Raw genomic sequence first — 15,254 nt, forward strand, 5'->3', positions numbered from 1 at the left:
TGGTGTAATTAATAGGATGAAAGCTCCACCTAGCACTATGGTAGAGTAATGTTCCATCCCAAATCTACCCCTAAAGGTTAAATCAATTTATACACAACTGCTGTATTGTTATGGCAACCCTGTATCATCCATGTCTCAATAACCAATCAGACTGCTGTATTGTATGCCTGTGTATTGTTATGGCAACCCTGTATCATCCATGTCTCAAAAACCAATCAGACTGCTGTATTGTATGCCTGTGTATTGTTATGGCAACCCTGTATCATCCATGTCTCAATAACCAATCAGACTGCTGTATTGTATGTTTGTGTATTGTTATGGCAACCCTTTATCATCCATGTCTCAATAACCAATCAGACTGCTGTATTGTATGCCTGTGTATTGTTATGGCAACCCTGTATCATCCATGTCTCAATAAACAATCAGACTGCTGTATTGTATGCCTGTGTATTGTTATGGCAACCCTGTACAATGCACATCAATGTGTCAATAACCAATCAGACTGCTGTACTTTATTGTTCAGACCAAATCCGATCATATTATGACAAATTATTTGATGAATCAAATATATTGTTGCCATGCTGACAATACTGTACGTATATTATGTATTGGTCACTAATACGCTACTATAATTTTAAATGTAATATTATTTAAAGACAAATAGGATGCCTTATATTTAGTACTTATTTTGTCAGAGGTTAAGTCCAACAAGCTGTGGTCTGTAGGTACCTACCACCCTCTGCTGGTCACAAGGACAGATTGCAGTTCCATTCAAGGTGAGCGTCGATATCACAGGTATCTACGTCTGAAAATCGGCGGAAATGAGAAAAACTAAAAAGTAAATGTATTCCTACTTGCCATAAATTATGGAAAAACTACAATGTGTGTATACATGTGATGATTAAGTTTTGCGCCAGCACTGAATTGTGAAAACATTTAATTTACTTAATTCACAATCCTCCTTTTTCTCCCACCAAAGCATTCATTTGATGGGGTAACTAGCCTACCCTTATGGTAAACTTTACACCACTCCAGCCAACGCTTGGCATTGAGCACTCGGCCGTAGAAACATCTCATGAAACTCCCGATGAACAGTTCTTGTGCTGATTTTACACGCTTCAGCACTCCACGGTCCCATTCTGTGAGCTTGTGTGGCCTACCACTTCACAGCTGAGCCATTGTTGCTCCTAGATATTTCCACTTCACAATAACAGCACTTACAGTTGACCGGGGCAGCAATAAGCAGGGCAGGCATTTGATGAACTGTTGGAAAGGTGGAATCCTATGACGGTGCCACGTTAAGTCACTGAGCTCTTCAGTAAGGCCATTCTACTGCCAATGTTACCTATGGAGATTGCATGGCTGTGTGCTCAATTGTATACACCTGTCAGCAACGGGTGTGGCTGAAATAGCCTAATCCACTCGTTTGAAGGGGTGTCCACACATTGTGTATACATACACATATATACATACACACACAAAAACGTACAAAACCCTTTTGAAATGATGTTAGCACAGCTGAAAACTGTTCTTCTGATTAAAGAAGCAATAAAACTGGCCTTCTGTAGACTAGTTGAGTATCTGGAGCATCAGCATTTGTGGGTTCGATTACAGGCTCAAAAGGGCCAGAAACAAATACCTTTCTTCTGAAACTCATCAGTCTATTCTTGTTCTGAGAAATGAAGGCTATTCCATGTGAGAAATTGCCAAGAAACTGAAGATCTCGTACAACGCTGAGCACTACTCCTTTTACAGAACAGAGCAAACTGGCTCTAACCGGAATAGAAAGAGGAGTGGGAGGCCCCGGTGCACAACTGAGCAAGAGAACAAGTACATTAGAGTGTCTAGTTTGAGAAACAGACTCCTCACAAGTCCTCAACTGGCAGCTTCATTAAATAGTACCCACAAAACACCAGTCTCAATATCAACAGTGAAGAGTCGACTCCGTGATGCTGGCCATCCACAAGTAACTTACAGTTACACGGTACTTGGGAAAAACGCCCCTTTTCTGAAAACAACATTTCATTAAATAACAAAAAAAGTTTAAAAAACTAGCCACTTATTTGCCTTCATAGTTTGTTTTCCTTAAGGTTGACCATTATCCACATAGCACATTTTTACCAAACTTTGCTTTTTTGCATCAGCATTTGAACATATTTCTTAGGGTGTCTAGTTTCACCATGTTACCCTACCTGCTGCCAAACCTAGCCTACCTATTATGCTGTAGGATTACACTACTATTTTTAACATGATCATTTCAGAACAAATATCAGCTCATAGTTTCAAACTTTCTGCGCTTCTGATGTCATGTGCACTTCGGCCGCTTCCTGTAGTCTGTTATTTGTTTGCTATTTTAATAATATAAACGTGAGGTGATGATTTACAATGGGCAATTTCCTCTATTCTAATTCATGTATGATTATCATGCAAGCAATAGGTCTACTGTGATTTAGTTTAAAGAGATAATGTCGTCTTTCTGGCTAATTGAGCTGGTATAATTGAAATTTTGTAACCACAATTTTGTAACCACTCCTTCTTTCAATTAGGACTAATTGGAAAAGCTGTTCAAAAGAGGACATCCTTTTTTTTGTACTCCCTGATGAAGGCCATGCAGCCGAAACGCGTCGGTAAAAAAAAATAACGTTGTTTCTATTGAACATGCCATACTAATAAAGGCATTTTAATTAATTATATGAAGAGGCCTTGGTCCTCCTTTCTTTTTGATGACCAAGATATATTAGTGTTGTATTTTTCATTATTCTTACAGGTTTTACCATCTCAATTGGGTTGAGGTCGGGGGATTGTGGAGGCCAGGTCATATGATGCAGCACTCCATCACTCTCCTTCTTGGTAAAATAGCCCTAACACAGCATGGAGGTGTGTTTTGGGTCATTGTCCTGTTGAAAAACAAATGATAGTTCCACTAAGCACAAACCAGATGGGTTGCGTATCGCTGCAGAATGATGTGGTAGCCATGCTAGTTTAGTGTGTCTTCAATTCTAAATAAATTACAGACAGTGTCACCAGCAAAGCATCCCCACACCATCACACCTCCTCCATGCTTCACGGTGGGAACCACACATGCAGAGATCATCCGTTCACCTATTTCACTTCTCACAAAGACACAGCGGTTGGAACCAAAAATCAAAAAATCTACCTCATCAGACCAAAGTACAAATTTCCACCAGTCTAAATGTCCATTGCTCATGTTTCTTGGCCCAAGCAAGTCTCTTCTTCTAATTGGTGTCCTTTAGTAGTGGTTTATTTGCAGCAATTCGACCATGAAGGCCTGATTCACAGTGTCCTCTGAACAGTTGATGTTGAGATGTGTCTGTTTCTTGAACTCTGAGCATTTACTTGGGCTGCAATTTCTGATGCTGGTAACTCTAATGAACTTATCCTCTGCAGTTTCCTTTCCTGTGGCGGTCCTCATGAGAGCCAGTTTCATCATAGCGCTTCATGGTATTTGCGACTGCACTTGAAGAAACTTTCAAAGTTCTTGAAATGTTCCAGATTGACTGACCTTCATGTCTTAAAGTAATGACGGACTGTCGTTTCTTTTTGCTTAGTTGAGCTGTTCTTGCCATAATATGGACTTAGTCTTTTACCAAATAGGGCTGTCTTCTGTATACCATCCCTACCTTGTCACAACACAACTGATTGCCTCAAACACATTAAGAAGGAAAGAAATTCCACAAATTCACTTTTAACAAGGCACACTTGTTCAATGAAATGCATTCCAGGTGACTACCTCATGAACATGGTTGAGAGAATGCCAAGTGTGCAAAGCTGTCAAAGGCAAAGGGTGGCTACTTTGTAGAATCTCAAATATAAAATATATTTTGATTTGTTTAAAACGATTTTGGTTACTACATGATTCTATGTGTAATTTCATAGTTTTGTTGTCTTCACTATTATTCTACAATGGAGAAAATAGTAAAAAATAAAGAAAAACCCTTGAATGAGTAGGTGTGTCCAAATGTTTACTGGTACTGTGTGCACATATATACACACACACATACACACTACCGTTCAAAAGATTGGAGCCACTTAGAAATGTACTTGTTTTCCAAGAAAACATACAGTTGAAGTTGGAAGTTTACATACACTTAGGTTGGAGTCATTAAAACTCGTTTTTTCAACCACTCCACAAATTTCTTGTTAACAAACTATAGTTTTGGCAAGTCGGTTAGGACATCTACTTTGTGCAAGAAAAGTAATTTTTCCAACAATTATTTGCAGACAGATTATTTAACTTATTTTTCACAGTATCACAATTCCAGTGGGTCAGAAGTTTACATACACTAAGTTGACTGTGCCTTTCAACAGCTTGGAAAATTCCAGAAAATTATGTCATGGCCTTAGAAGCTTCTGGTAGCTTCTGATAGGCTAATTGACATTATTTGAGTCAATTGGAGGTGTACCTGTGGATGTATTTCAAGGCCTACCTTCAAACTCAGTGCCTCTTTGCTTGACAACATGTGAAAATCAAAAGAAATCAGCCAAGAAATTCTAGACCTCCACAAGTTCACAAGTTTGGTTCATTCTTGGAAACAATTTCCAAATGCCTGAAGGTACCACATTCATCTGTACAAACAATAGTACGCATGTGTAAACACTATGGGACCACGCAGCCGTCATATCGCTCAGGAAGAAGATGTGTTCAGTCTCCTAGAGATGAACGTACTTTGGTGCGAAAAGTGCAAATCAATCCAAGAACAACAGCAAAGGACCTTGTGAAGATGCTGGAGGAAACGGGTACAAAAGTGTCTATATCCACAGTAAAACGAGTCCTATATCAACATAACATGAAATCAACATAACATGAAAGGCCGCTCAGCAAGGAAGAAGCCACTGCTCCAAAACCGCCATCAAAAAACCAGACTAAGGTTTGCAATTGCACATGGGGACAAAGATTGTACTTTTTGGAGAAATGTCCTCTGGTCTGATGAGACAAAAATATAATTGTTTGGCCATAATGACCATAGTTATGTTTGGAGGAAAAAGGGGGAGACTTGCAAGCCGATGAACACCATCCCAACCGTGAAACACAGGGGTGGCAGCATCATGTTGTGAGGGTGCTTTGCTGCAGGAGGGTCAAGTGCACTTCACAAAATGGATGGACAATTATGTGGATATATATATATATATATATATATTGAAGCAACATCAAGATATCAGTCAGTTAAAGTTAAAGCTTGGTCTCAAGTGGGTCTTCCAAAATGGACAATAACCCCAAGCATACTTCCAAAGTTGTGGTAAAATGGCTTAATAAGGACAACAAAGTCAAGGTATTGGAGTGGCCATCACAAAGCCCTGACCTCAATCCCTTAGAACATTTGTGGGCCGAACTGAAAAAGCATGTGCGAGCAAGGAGGCCTACAAACCTGACTCAGTTACACCAGCTCTGTCAAGAGGAATGGGCCAAAATTCACCCAACTTATTGTGGGAAGGTTATGGAAGGCTACCCGAAACGTTTGACCCAAGTTAAACAATTTAAAGTCAATGCAACCAAATACTAATTGAGTGTATGTAAACTTCTGACCCACTGGGAATGTGAATAAATAAATAAAATATTAATATTATTTTTTTAAATAAAGTGGTGATCCTAACTGACCTAAGACAGGGAATTTTTACTAGGATTAAATGTCAGGAATTGTGAAAAACTAAGTTTAAATGTATTGGGCTAATGTGTATGTAAACTTCGACTTCAACTGTACATACTTTTCACCAATTTACAATGTTGGCTATTTTCACCCTCCTCTCCACCTGTATGGCCGTGTAGGGATAGTGGGGATTGAATCCCTCTACACAGACATTCTGCGATGCTCCTCAGTGTCAACGGGTGGAGGGGAGGAGAGGGGGTAAAGCTCAGGTTCCGGGCGAGGAGTGAGGAGAGGATTTGGGGGTCGGGGCAACACCACCACTTTTCATACTGGTAAGATAACCACAAAGAGACAAAAGGGATGAATGATTTCTCTGTCACATAGGAAGTTTCATGTGTGAAAATATATATACAAATGACAGCGAATCAAATTGGCGGCATCAAAGCTGCTCAATGACATTTTGTCATGGGCTTGCTGTGACTACTAGTTCATCATTTGTTTCTATTTCACTACTACTGGCTAGAATATAGAGTAGGTTATGCCCAATGGCCTCTTCTCTCTGTGTTCCTTTTGGTCTGTGAAGACAATGGGTGTTTCTTTCATGCATATTCAGTACAGATTCTGCAGAGATTTTAATTGTGTCCTATTGGTTCCTGAGATGTTAACGTGTTTCTAGCCAGACATTGTAAAGATATGATACTCCGCACAGAAGCTGTGTCTGTGACAGAAACACATTCAGTGAGAGGTTGGAGCCAACTAGAGATCACCTCAGCTGGCCTTCTCAGAGCACCGGTGAAAGAGCTCCTGGAAAGAAAGAAGATTTATAAGTATTGGAACATATCCATTAGGCCATCTCTTTGGCCCGATCGGAAACATCACTAGATGAACGAGGAGAAAAGGTCAAAAGTGAATTGCACTGCTCCTTAAGGCCACTCTAGAAAGACATTTCAACCAAGTTCCAAAAATTGCAGTAGTACACTTCCTTGAGGTAATGACTAAGGTAATGCATTCCTCTATATAGCTTTCACCAAGTAATAGAACAAGCAATTACATCATTGAGGAAAGGATTTCAGTTGGCCTTTTTAAAACTGACTCCATTGGGGATCCGTAGAGCTGAAATTTAGTATACTTTAAATGCCGGGATGTCATACTCATTTCTTCTTTTAATCCATTTGAATTCGCTGCACACGAGGAAGAGTCGTCGTCTTTTGAGATCCACGTGTCTTACAGAAGCTGATAATCATCTGAGGGGGACGCACTTCACCAAAATGAACGTATGCTGGGAAATAACACAATTGCACATTAGATGACGCATTAGGCGTCATCACAGTAGGATGAGCCTAGTATCCTGACATGTTGCTTACTGCATTTGTTTTTACAACACAGTACATTATTAACGCTCTAACCACTTGGCTACCTGCCGCCCCAATAGTGCATAGACGCTAGTGCATAGAGGCTGACAACATCACCCTTCTCTAGCTAGAGCGGTTGTTGAAAGAATAATGTAAGGCAGCAGTGGCCAATTGGGTTCATCAGTCAGAAACCAAACACTTCCCTTTTCGTGTGTTGTGTATTTTTCCATAACCTTATCCACAGGTCTCTTTATTAAACTGTGAATTTTACCTGTGTTCTTCATCACTCACCACATAAGGATTTCAGCATGGCCAGAACGTTTAACTTTGTCCTGTGTTCTTCATCACTCACCACATAAGGATTTCAGCATGGCCAGAACATTTAACTTTGTCCTGTGTTCTTCATCACTCACCACATAAGGATTTCAGCATGGCCAGAACGTTTAACTTTGTCCTGTGTTCTTCATCACTCACCACATAAGGATTTCAGCATGGCCAGAACATTTAACTTTGTCCTGTGTTCTTCATCACTCACCACATATGGATTTCAGCATGGCCAGAACATTTAACTTTGTCCTGTGTTCTTCATCACTCACCACATAAGGATTTCAGCATGACCAGAACGTTTAACTTTGTCCTGTGTTCTTCATCACTCACCACATAAGGATTTCAGCATGGCCAGAACGTTTAACTTTGTCCTGTGTTCTTCATCACTCACCACATAAGGATTTCAGCATGGCCAGAACGTTTAACTTTGTCCTGTGTTCTTCATCACTCACCACATAAGGATTTCAGCATGGCCAGAACGTTTAACTTTGTCCTGTGTTCTTCATCACTCACCACATAAGGATTTCAGCATGGCCAGAACATTTAACTTTGTCCTGTGTTCTTCATCACTCACCACATAAGGATTTCAGCATGGCCAGAACGTTTAACTTTGTCCTGTGTTCTTCATCACTCACCACATAAGGATTTCAGCATGGCCAGAACATTTAACTTTGTCCTGTGTTCTTCATCACTCACCACATATGGATTTCAGCATGGCCAGAACATTTAACTTTGTCCTGTGTTCTTCATCACTCACCACATAAGGATTTCAGCATGACCAGAACGTTTAACTTTGTCCTGTGTTCTTCATCACTCACCACATAAGGATTTCAGCATGGCCAGAACGTTTAACTTTGTCCTGTGTTCTTCATCACTCACCACATAAGGATTTCAGCATGGCCAGAACGTTTAACTTTGTCCTGTGTTCTTCATCACTCACCACATAAGGATTTCAGCATGGCCAGAACGTTTAACTTTGTCCTGTGTTCTTCATCACTCACCACATAAGGATTTCAGCATGGCCAGAACATTTAACTTTGTCCTGTGTTCTTCATCACTCACCACATAAGGATTTCAGCATGGCCAGAACATTTAACTTTGTCCTGTGTTCTTCATCACTCACCACATAAGGATTTCAGCATGACCAGAACGTTTAACTTTGTAAGTGTGAAGTGTCATGACGTTTGCCCACAGGTAGACCTATGTTTAGCAGAGTCTAAATCACCCCTGCAGCTCCTGCTTGCCCATATTAAGTAAATGGACTGAACTGTGGGTCAGGTTATAGAGTATTTTACCCCAATGTACACCCTTTATAAATATTAGCAAAAATGCATTAAATCAATTCAAATACTGAGCAATATTTTATGCTACAAAAAAAAAAAAGGGAATTGATATTTTATACTAATATAACTGTTTAGAGAAATAAAAATCCCCAACATTTTTCATGAGTCGGAGAACACGTTCAAAGGGATGATAGACCATTCCTCTATACAGAATCCTTTGTGTTTATGGACGTTCCTCTTCAATTCAAACAAACCACAGCTTTTCAATTGGATAGAAGTCCTGAGACAGATTGCCATTGCAAAATGTTGATTTTGTCAATGAACAATTTTTGTGAATTTTGATGTGTACTTGGGATTATTGTCTTGCTGAAAGTTCATGATACTGTTGACCTTTTTATTTAAATAGGCAAGTCAGTTAAGAACAAATTCTTATTTACAATGACGGCCTAAGAACAGTGGGTTAACTGCCTTGTTCAGGGGAAGAGCTACAGATTTGTACCTTGTCAGCTCGGGGATTCGAACTTGCAACCTTCCGAATCAAATGTTATTGCTCACATACACATGGTTAGCAGATGTTAATGTAGTGTAGCGACATGCTTCCGGCTACTAGTCCAATACTCTAACCACTAGGCTACCTGCCGCCCCCACCTTAAGGGCCCCAGGACCAGTGGAAGCAAAATAGCCTCATAACATCAAAGATCCACCACCATATTTTACAGTAGGAATGGGGTTATTTTCTGCATTCTCATTTCAACGCCAAACCCACCACTGGTGTGCGTGGCCAAAGATATTTATTTTCACCTCTGACCAAAGCAGCAGCTACAATCCAAATGCCAGTGTCATTCAGTAGACTCCAAGTGTTAACATTAGTTAATTGACATGAAAATAGGGATTCTTAGCACATTCTTTTCAGCATACAATATAGCTCAGTATTTGAACAGGTTGTAAAACACTAACTGAAGATCAGTTGGGAGAATTACCATCTGGGTAAGCTGTCAGAACAGAAACTTCTCCCTGTAGTGTCTAAATGCCAGTGTAGCAAAGAGTGAAGTTCATATATATTTTCAGGACTGTCACTGGCTTTAGACTTAATTTCTTAGGGTCCTCCAGTTTATTGGATTACTCAAAACAACAGCCACCTCCAAGAAGCTGGGTGACATATCAGCATGATAGCGATGAGATTGAGAATTTAGGTGTGTTGTGAAAATGTAAGTGATATGATAAACTGATACAACAAAACATCTCCAATTTCCACAGCAGCATGTAAACCTCAGCCATACACTTTAAATATTTAAGGGTAAATGTACAAGTGATTGTTCTTTAAATAGTTGTCAGTTGCCATAATAGTCGGTCTCAAAATATCCCTTTAAAGCATCAACCCCCACACCAAATGTTCACTCCAGCCTCTTTCACCACCCAACTAACAGTCTCACATTGATCTACGGAATGAACCATTGAAAATATATACTATTTCATTCCAGTGTAAGTTCAGTGTTCTTTCCTATTGGTTTTCAAGGTTAAAAAGTTCATCAGTGCACACAATCCAGTTTCAGAAGTCTTCTGTACGACACACATCTAACGGAGTCTCCTCGGCTGACAAGTTATGTCAGCTTGTGTTTTGTTTGGGCGGCTTTCCTTCGAGCCGTCTGGCGCGTTTCGTTTGAAGAAGGAATAGATTTAAGGGATTGGGAAGCCCTACGACGTCACATGACTAAGCTAGAGGGGGTGGAGCAGTAAGGAAGAAGAGGAACCAGTTAAAAAAGCATGATCTTTTACAAGGCAGAGAGAGAGAGGACTCCCTATGAACATGTATAATGTATGTATTCCAGAGGCATACATCTGATAGAGATGATATGAGGGAGGGGAGGAAAGAAAGGGCAGGGGAAAGTGCAAGGGAAGGGTGAGAGGAAAGTGAGAGAGTTCACTCCCTGCTCATCGGTAGACCAGGTGTGATATGGTTCCAGACTTAAAGTTGAGCTGATGGTTGGGGACAAAGCTGTGCTGGGGGTTTTTACGTGTGCACAAGTCTTTGCCGTACAGGCTCATACATGAGTCACACGATACCTTGGAGCAGTTCACACAGGTGTGAGACGCGCCCGGCTTGTTACAGAACCCGCACCGCGACCCCCCCAGACTTGCTCGGTCAGCATTGGCTACCGACTTGCTGGGAAACAGCTTGGTGGCCATAAGGGGTTTCTCTACCATCTGGGGGTGGGGGTGGGTGTGCTGTTGGGTGAGGGTGAGGGGATGAGGGTGCATGTGGGGGTGGGAAGAGTGGGTGTTGGAGTATACTGACAGCTTCTCCTTGACGGGGAGGTAGCCATCCATGGGGCGGGGTGATTTGGGGGTTGGGTACTCCTGCAGGCCACAACAGGGGGAGGGGTCGATGTCGCGACAGGCCGGGCACAGGATCATGTCACACCTAGGGCAGGAGGCCAGGCTGGAGCAGCCCAGGCCACAACCCTGACACTTCACCCCCAGAGAAGAGAGTCCGCCATGGGCTTTGAACGCCCAGCCATCCCTGGCATCCCAGGGTTCCCTGGACGAAGGTCTGGAAGGAGTCTGTCGACCTCCAACCCCAGGCCCACCCCTCTCTGTGTACAGATCAATCTCATCCAATGAGGAGAGGTGGTAGGAGGAGTAGGCATCAACCGAGGGCGGTGATTGGATAGGGAAGAAGTCAGCCAAGGGGCTGTAAGAAGGCGGGGCAGCCACAGAAAACATGGATATGGAGGTGCTGGGCCTGATGATCTCATCCTTCATGTCCTCCTCTGCATCCACAAACAGAGGTTCCTTCCTAAGGCTCAGAGAGGCTTTCAGGACAGGCTTACTGGCTGTGTGCCAATGCCCAGCTCCATCCGTCACATCCACTGACTTGGACGGCCTTCCCCCTCTCCTCAGATGGTGAGGGTGACCTATGTCCACTGGTCGCACAGAGAGCCGGGCCATGTCAGCCCCGAGGCTGTCCCGCCGCCGAAGGACCTCGGCACAGCCGGCTGCGTCGTCCCGGCAGCCCCTCCGTTGCTCCAGGGCCTCCAGCTCAGAGGCTGAGCCCCGGGCCAGAGCCACCACCTCCCCAAGGAGACGACACTCTGCCTGGGCCAGGAAGAGCTCGAAGGCTAGCTGCCGGAGGTGGGCCGGGCCACCAGGGTGGTCCCGGACATGGAACTGGAGCTCGTGGTCATGGGAGTAGCCCATGGAACGCAGGAGGGAACGGAGATCGGCGTCACACAAGACAGCCTGAAGGTGGTAGACATACGGGCCTGTGAAGGTCTAGAAGGGGGAGACACAAAGGAGGACACAATTATTAAGGACTGTTCCAGCAAATTCATTGAAATGCAATACAATGTTTAACATCAGGAACCATATTAATATATATATTAATCCTGCCATCAGAACAGTCAGATGAGAGAAACAAGTCCATTCCAGAAGCTTTAGATGATGGTACCTTGATGCAGCGGAACTCTTTCTTCCAGGGGAAGAGCAGCAGGTTGGTGCAGACCGTCTCCAGGGTGAGGAAGGCTCTCTCCAGGCCACGCAGACTGCAGCCTCTCAGGCAGCGCATGGCATTCTCCACCACCTCATAGAAGCGCACCATGCGGAACCTCTGGCCCGGGTCTGGCTGGTAGGCCCCCAGCAGGGCCGTGGCCGTGGAGAGTAGGGCCTCGCTGCCCCTCTGTGATGTGCCTCTCCCAGGGCCCGCATTCCCCCCTCCGTCCTCCAGCCGCCTCTCCAGGCATGCCACGTACCTCCGGAACAGGTCCTCTTGCAGTTTAGCATCCATTGGCGGCGCAGCAGTGAACTGCTCAGCCGTGACACTCCTCTCTCACTCCCCCTCTCATGCCAAGGACCGGGACGACACTCAGCAGCCCCTCTCTGCCACCATCTCAGGACATGCACACAAATAGACTCCGCTGAGGATTTTGAGAAATGCACAAGAACACGCCTCTGGCCTCAATCAGGAAGCCGTCACCATTCTAAAGACGAAAGGGGATTGGTAGTAGTATTGAACTTAACTGCTTCCTGGTTTAGGGCAATTGGCTTTTGCCTGTAAGACCACCCTCTGCTTTGGGGCATCTCTGGTTATTTTATTAGCAGTCTATGTGGGCTCTCCAGGGAAAATGTGGGAAATAAAATAAGGTCAGAGGGGGCTGGTGGTTCACCATTTGGTGGTCCTGAGTTGCATCCGGAGCTCTAGCCTCTGCCCTGTCAAAGGTAGTGAATTCAAGGTCGCCAGGCAGAGAAGGTCATGATCATGATGCTGTGCATTTTTTTTAAACTCCAAGCTGCAACGACAAAAGAGGGATATGCGGTAGGATATTGAACACACATATGCGCACACCACACACACACACACACTTCACTGTGCCAATAAAGATGACGTATTGAGCTTGGGACACTTCCCTTCTTTCTCTGCATTCATGCAATGCTGACATCAGGTGACACAGAAGCAGCCAAATATGTTCCAAACATGCTAAATGGCCCATTGAAACAAAGGGGGTAGAGAACATCGATCTCAGTGTGTGTGTGCGCGTGATTGAGGGGAAGGGAATATGTATCCTAGTGAGTGACACACCCCCTCTGTTACTGACACTAAATGTGCAGTGTGTAGCATGGATGGATAGATGGATTTTTTGCCCCACAGTGCACTAAATAGCTAGCTAACCATTTAGCAAAAAACTGCACCCGCATCCACTTTGCATGAATGATCAACAGAAAAAGTAACAACTCAAAATGCAGATGGCTACATGGTATGCTGATTCATGAATATAGCAAGCTCTGAAGTTACCTATATTACCTGCATATTTGTATTGATTTCAAAATAGAGAAATATAATTGACAATGTTTTACCATGCAGTCTGACCTCAAATGTAATTTAATCTCAAAATCTGCATTTCACAGCAATATCCTTTTGACATTCAAATTAGTGTTTGCGTCAGTGTAAGGTTTGGCTAACTATAGGGCTGCAAATATGCTGCCAAATTCTAGGGCAATGAAGTTCAGAGTTAAAACAAAGCAGACCAAACTATTTGTCCTGTAAAAAAGCCTGCTGTATGTAAAATGTTGTGCGCTATAGCTTGGAAAATAAATACATGTGACTCTGGATGACAACATAATGATGTTTCCAACATTAGGGCTGTTTTCCTAAAGAAATTAAATATGCTTTGTGTTTCCTTCCCACGATACTAACTACTTTCCCAATACTTGTATCATCCCGGCACTTGCTAATTCTGCAATTCCTTTCATCCAGATCGCTGTAAATAAAATGATCAACATGCAACAATTTCAAAATAGAAAGGCATAACTAAGCAATGGCTATATTTGAATTGAAAAGTGAATCAGCAAATCACTGCTACTGCCTTGTTTAGTATTGGCCATCTACCGTAAACATTGTCCCACAAGGAGATGAGTTGATAACTGTTCTAATCTATCGACAGGTAGTATACCCAAGTGTGTTGTGTTTTTTATTTATTTATTTAAGTAGAGTGCAAATGGCACATAGCAGCAGCCAATTATCCCAGTTCCATTGATTTCCATACATTCTTGACATGAGTGATTAATCTGCGTGTGCAATTGATTATAGTAGAACAACCTAATCAATTTCAGTCTGGAGTACCGCTTGGTAACTGCATGAGCAGTTTAAAAGGTACTAATTTGGCAAAATACAAGTCATCTGAACACAAGTGTGACAGGTGTTTATAGGGAGTATTTTTTTTATGCATTGGTCTTCAACATATCACAACATATTTCAGAATAATGATTGTGAATTGGGACATTTAAAACCGTTGTTTCGACACTCACTGCTATAAATTATATTTAAAAAATAAACAACAGGAAGCAGAAACAGTATTATTTTCAACTTGTGTTCTAGGAATATAAAAATGGTACTTAAAAAAAATATATTTGACATGAAACCACTGAATGAACCCAAAAACGTGCTATGATTTATTGATTTAATATTAGTGAAAATGTGTTTGACCTGGCTAAGCTATTTGGTGACCGAAATTGAAGGCAAAGGACCAGCTGCGCAAGGGACGAACTTCTAGTACTCCGCTTAGCAAGCTAGCTAACTAGTTAGCATCTGAAAACACACAACCACCTGGGTTAGCTTGCCGACTATGTTAGCCTGCGTTGTTCCCACCAGTTAACCACGACTACAACGTTATTATACATCGAATTGAACAATAACGCCTTGCAACGTTAACAATGATCAGCTGGGTACGCAGTGGAAGTGTCATGTACAAGCCAGAGCTGGCAAGCTGTGGTGCTAATGGGCGTTAGCCACAGGAGCTAACTACCGTTAGCTAGGAACTGTTTGATGGTCCCCAGCCGCACAGAGAACGGACATCTCTGGGCCCTTCACACATGTCCAGACAGACGCGTCAAAGGCGAGCTATGCATGTTTAATGTTCTGCTGTTGTAAAACCTGTTTCATCAGAGAGAGAGAGACGCCACGGACATTCAGCACCTTACCTTTTCCGCTGTACTGCTGGAAATCCCCGTGGCCTCAGTGCGCAGGCTCCGGGTTGTGACAGTTCATCCGGATCAGCTGGCGCACGGGCACTCTCCGGAGAGGGGTTTGGCCCTGTTCAGGAACGCGCCTGGAGACGACCGTAGAACCGCCACTCGCTCGGAATAAAGACGGGTTGATTGCTGTGGGTGAGGCTCCACTTTAAAGAGGAGGG

The 15,254-nt window shown here is 42.9% G+C and overlaps 1 protein-coding gene across 1 annotated transcript; it reads right to left on the bottom strand.

The window, feature by feature from the left end:
* Window positions 1–9,337: 9,337 nt before the first annotated feature.
* Window positions 9,338–15,254, bottom strand: LOC109871898 (spermatogenesis-associated protein 2-like). The gene is made up of 3 exons (XM_031806929.1): window positions 15,043–15,254; window positions 12,017–12,854; window positions 9,338–11,841 (listed from the first exon to the last, which is right to left on the bottom strand). Exons 2-3 carry the CDS (start codon window positions 12,350–12,352, stop codon window positions 10,501–10,503), a joined length of 1,677 nt encoding a protein of 558 aa, XP_031662789.1. The 5' UTR covers window positions 12,353–12,854; window positions 15,043–15,254; the 3' UTR covers window positions 9,338–10,500.

Source organism: Oncorhynchus kisutch, linkage group LG27 (genome assembly GCF_002021735.2).
Source record: "Oncorhynchus kisutch isolate 150728-3 linkage group LG27, Okis_V2, whole genome shotgun sequence".
Classification (NCBI taxonomy): domain Eukaryota; kingdom Metazoa; phylum Chordata; class Actinopteri; order Salmoniformes; family Salmonidae; genus Oncorhynchus; species Oncorhynchus kisutch.

Coding starts and splice junctions, on each gene's coding strand:
- LOC109871898 (XM_031806929.1), bottom strand. CDS start 12,352: ATGGATGCTAAACTGCAAGAGGACCTGTTCCGGAGGTACGTGGCATGC. Junction 11,842..12,016: donor AAGAGTTCCGCTGCATCAAG/GTACCATCATCT, acceptor TCCCCCTTCTAG/ACCTTCACAGGCCCGTATGT.